This window comes from Homarus americanus, unplaced genomic scaffold (assembly GCF_018991925.1).
Source record: "Homarus americanus isolate GMGI-L3 unplaced genomic scaffold, GMGI_Hamer_2.0 scaffold39028, whole genome shotgun sequence".
NCBI classification, from domain to species: Eukaryota; Metazoa; Arthropoda; class Malacostraca; order Decapoda; family Nephropidae; genus Homarus; species Homarus americanus.
In genome coordinates, this window is record NW_024712097.1 from 27 (window position 1) to 4227 (window position 4201).

Consider the following 4201-nt stretch of genomic DNA (forward strand, 5'->3'; position numbering starts at 1 on the left):
AGGTGTATATGTGGGTGGAGGTGTATATGTGGGTGTAAGTGTATATGTGGGTGGAGGTGTATATGTGGGTGGAGGTGTATATGTGGGTGTATATGTCTTCAGTAGTTACAGAGACAGACGCCTCGCTGTCGTGACCTCATTGGTGTGTAAGTAATTACGTAATGACACCATCATTACTACATGTGTGTGTGTGTGTGTGTGTGTGTGTGTGTGTGTGTCTGGGAAAGTTATCATATACACAAATCAAATGTAAATAAACGGACAATACGTTTTGAATAGAAACTCCTTTTTAAAATGAAGTTCAGTTTTTTAATATTTCTGGTGGCAATTACTAGAGAATTGTCGGAGGCCCAACTGCTGCAGAAGCATGAGGTGGTGTGTTGCTGCTCATTCACCAGCCCCTTCGTCAGCGAGGACCAGGTGGAGAACGCCGAGTCGCTTGCCAACAGCGCCCAGACCGTATCACCCTCCCCCGAGAACCTTCCTGACCGTGAGGAGGACGTGAAAGATCTCCTCCTCCGTCTCAAAGATTTTTTGTCTGGCAAAATGTTCCTCTGTCAGTGCCCATGCAGGAAATCCGGCCGTGACCAGGACAACACCGATTCCTCCTCATTAATTAGCGCCGCCGTCCGCAACTGGCTCTGGGGACCCCAAACACGCAACAAAACGGCCTCGACGAAGAACAAGACGTACCAGGCCAAGGGAAAGAAACACCCAGCTTTGGCCAAGAGAGAGGCCAAGGGAAAGAAACACCCAGCTTTGGCCAAGAGAGAGGCCAAGGGAAAGAAACACCCAGCTTTGGCCAAGAGAGAGGCCAAGGGAAAGAAACACCCAGCTTTGGCCAAGAGAGAGGCCAAGGGAAAGAAACACCCAGCTTTGGCCAAGAGAGAGGCCAAGGGAAAGAAACACCCAGCTTTGGCCAAGAGAGAGGCCAAGGGAAAGAAACACCCAGCTTCGGCCAAGAGAGAGTGCTGGCGAAAGAAACACTCTGAAGCGGTTAAGAGAGAGGCTAAGGGAAAGAAACACTCTGAAGCATAAGAGAGGCTAAGGGAAGAAAACACGAAGCGCATAAGAGAGAGGCTAAGGAAAGAAACACTCCAGCTTTTGCCAAGAAGATAAATGCTCTCACGAGAGAGGCCAAGGGAAGACACTCCAGCTTTGCCAAGAGAGAGCTAAGGGAAAGAAACACCCAGCTTTGGCCAAGAGAGAGGCCAAGGGGAAAGAAAATACCCAGCTTTGCCAAGAGAGAGGCCAAGGGAAAAGAAAACACCCCAGCTTTGCCAAGAGAGGCCAAGGAAAGAAACACCAGCTTTTGCCAAGAAGATAAATGCTCTGCCAAGAGAGAGGCCAAGGGAAAGAAACACGGCTAAGAAGATAAATGCTCTGGCCAAGAGAGAGTGCTAAGGGAAAAGAAATACTCCAAAGCTTAAGCAAGAGAGAAAGCCAAGGAAAGAAACACCCAGTTTTGCCAAGAGAGAGGCCAAGGGAAAGAAACACCCAGCTTTGGCCAAGAAGATAAATGCCCTGGCCAAGAGAGAGGCCAAGGGAAAGAAACACCCAGCTTTGGCCAAGAAGATAAATGCCTTGGCCAAGAGAGAGGCCAAGGGAAAGATGACCAAGAAGGAAATTAAGGAATTAAAACAGGCTTTGAAAAAGAAGATTGTCTTGGTTTCCAAAAAAATGTTCGCCTACCTGTGATGACCTCCACCACCAGGGCCGGTGCTAGGAATTGCGGGGCCCAATTAGAAAATTGATAGTGGGGCCCTCTACTCTACAAAGTCGAAGATTGATGTTTTATATTTCGTGTAGTATGCCCGCCTTAGCCAAAAAGCATTAATTACTTGATATACTAAAAGTTTAAAAACAGTATAAAAGTTTTGATTTTTTATTACAAGTTAAGACAATTACAGACAAACTGTTTATGCACGGACCTTTTAGAAACACACTTTTCTGGCTTTTTTATTTGCAAAATCTTTCAAAATCATTTTAAAGTCAAGGGTTTTGGTAATGTCACTTTCTATAGATAGCATCGCCAAATTGTTTAGTCTTTCTTGTGAAATTGTTGACCGTAAGTATGTTTTAATCAGTTTTAGTTTAGAAAAACTTCTCTCACCCGATGCGACTGTTACGGGCATTGTTAAGTAAATTCTCAAAGCAACAAAAACATTAGGAAATGCAGTGAATCGATTGTTTACTACCAGGTATTCAAACAGGGCTTGGGGCTTGGCGACACTTGTGGGCAGAAAAGTTTTCAGAGCTTCAAGTTCTTCAGCCAACAGATAACCATCTACATCTTTACTTGTTACAGTACCTACCTCTACATCAGTGTTCTGTTTTAGTTTGGTGTCAATTAAAGCTGCTTCAAGGTCTACTGTGTGTTTCCTTATTTCTGCCTTTTGTAAGCCCTGAAAGTTATTTAAAAATCCAAATAATTTTATATGGCTTTTAAGCTGCATAAATCTAGATTCTAGAGATTGAATAGCTTTGTCTAGCACTAAGGTAAAGCACTGAACTCTATATGCTTCTTTTGGATCATCAAAAGCTTGATCTTTTGCCTCATATGAAAACATTCTCTTCCTTCTTTGTAGTCGTTTATCTTGAAATTTCCTAAATTCTAGTGGTAATTCAACAGCTTCAGCCAAATCATTTGCGCCTATTAGGACATCATTAAAACCACTCTCTCTATATTTTCTTAGCCATGATAATAGTTTTTCAAATGACTCCATGCCTTCATCAATGTCCTTTGTTTTACCTTGTAGTTCCTTGCTAACATAGTTAACTTTAAAAAGTAAATCATGCCAAAATATCAAAGAAACTAAAAATTTATAGTCTTTTAGCTGGTTTGCTAAACCTTCTGTCTCTGCTTTTACCTTGGGCTCATCTGTTATCTCTGATGTTTCCACAAGTGCATCATATACTTCTCCAACCTGATAACGAATAGCTTTAACACTATCAATCCGACACTCCCACCTTGTGTCGCTCAAGGGTTTCACTGATAACCCAGGTACATGTTTCTTAAAAAATGCCCACCTCTTTGTTGATGCTGAGAACATTATGTAGATCCTTTGCAAGATCCCAAAAAATGTTATAGCATCTGGACAGCACTTGGCTACATCTCCTAGTAACAGGTTATAATTGTGACATGCGCAGGGTACAAAGAAGGCTCTTGGATTATCCTGCAACAGCCGTGCTTGTACTCCCGATGTGTGACCTTTCATATTGCTACCGTTGTCATAACCTTGGCCTCGAATGTCTTTCACATCCAATTTTAATTCCTCTAGTGTGTTTAATAATGTTTTATATAAATTTTCTCCTGTGCTACTTTCAACCTGCATAAACTGTATGAAATGTTCATAAACACCTGAAGGAGCCAAGTTGCCATCAGAAACATACCTGATCGTTAGAGACATTTGCTCCTGGTGGCTCAAGTCAGGTGTGCAGTCTAAAATTATGGCATAGTACTTAGCTGCTTTTACGCGATTCAGTATCTCATTCAAAACAGCTGTAGCCATAATGTCTAGTAGTTCATTCTGAGTATCTTTTCCTAAATAGTGATTATGAATTTCGTTGGCCTTGACTTTACGTAAATGTTCTTCAAGAACAGAGTCAAACTTTGCAAACAGCTCCACTAAACCTAAAAAGTTTCCATTGTGTACACTCTCATTACCAACTTTTTCTTCTGTCCCTCTTAACGCTAGATTTCTCTCAGCAAGAAACTGCACTATTGCCACTAGCCTTTTGAATACTTGCTGCCAGTACTTTGCATGTTTATTAATAGTTAGTTCACGTTCTTTGTCAATACAGTGAAACTTAGAAAAACACAATCCCTTTTCATTTCGTGGAAACTTGTTCACTGGAATATCAGGAGGCCCTTTCATTGTTAAATAATCTCTTATATTTCTATTTATATTCGATGGCCAACTTGCCGGGTCATCATTAATGTTAATTACAACTGTACTTGTGGATGATCCATCACTGTTTGATGTTTGGGCTTGGCCTTCTGACTCTTCTTTAGCTATAAGTGGACTTCTCACTTTGGCACTGTCTTCTGTTGTATTAAGATCGTCTTCAGTTTGATTCAACTGTGTCTGTGTGTCAACTTGAACTTTTTCAAACTGAATATCAATTTCTTCATTGTATTCATCAACTGTAATTGGACTAATGGCTGTATTGTCATTTTCTGAATCGTTTTTGTCTTCTT

General features: G+C 41.3%; 1 protein-coding gene across 1 annotated transcript; it reads right to left on the minus strand.

The window, feature by feature from the left end:
• Nucleotides 1-1837: 1837 nt before the first annotated feature.
• Nucleotides 1838-4147, minus strand: LOC121859296 (zinc finger MYM-type protein 1-like; the record flags this gene model as incomplete). Its single annotated transcript, XM_042356088.1, has 3 exons — nucleotides 1838-1849; nucleotides 2196-3853; nucleotides 3959-4147. Coding segments are annotated over 3 exons (1859 nt in total), but the record flags the coding sequence as incomplete, so codon positions are not given.
• Between the last annotated feature and the right edge of the window lie 54 nt (nucleotides 4148-4201).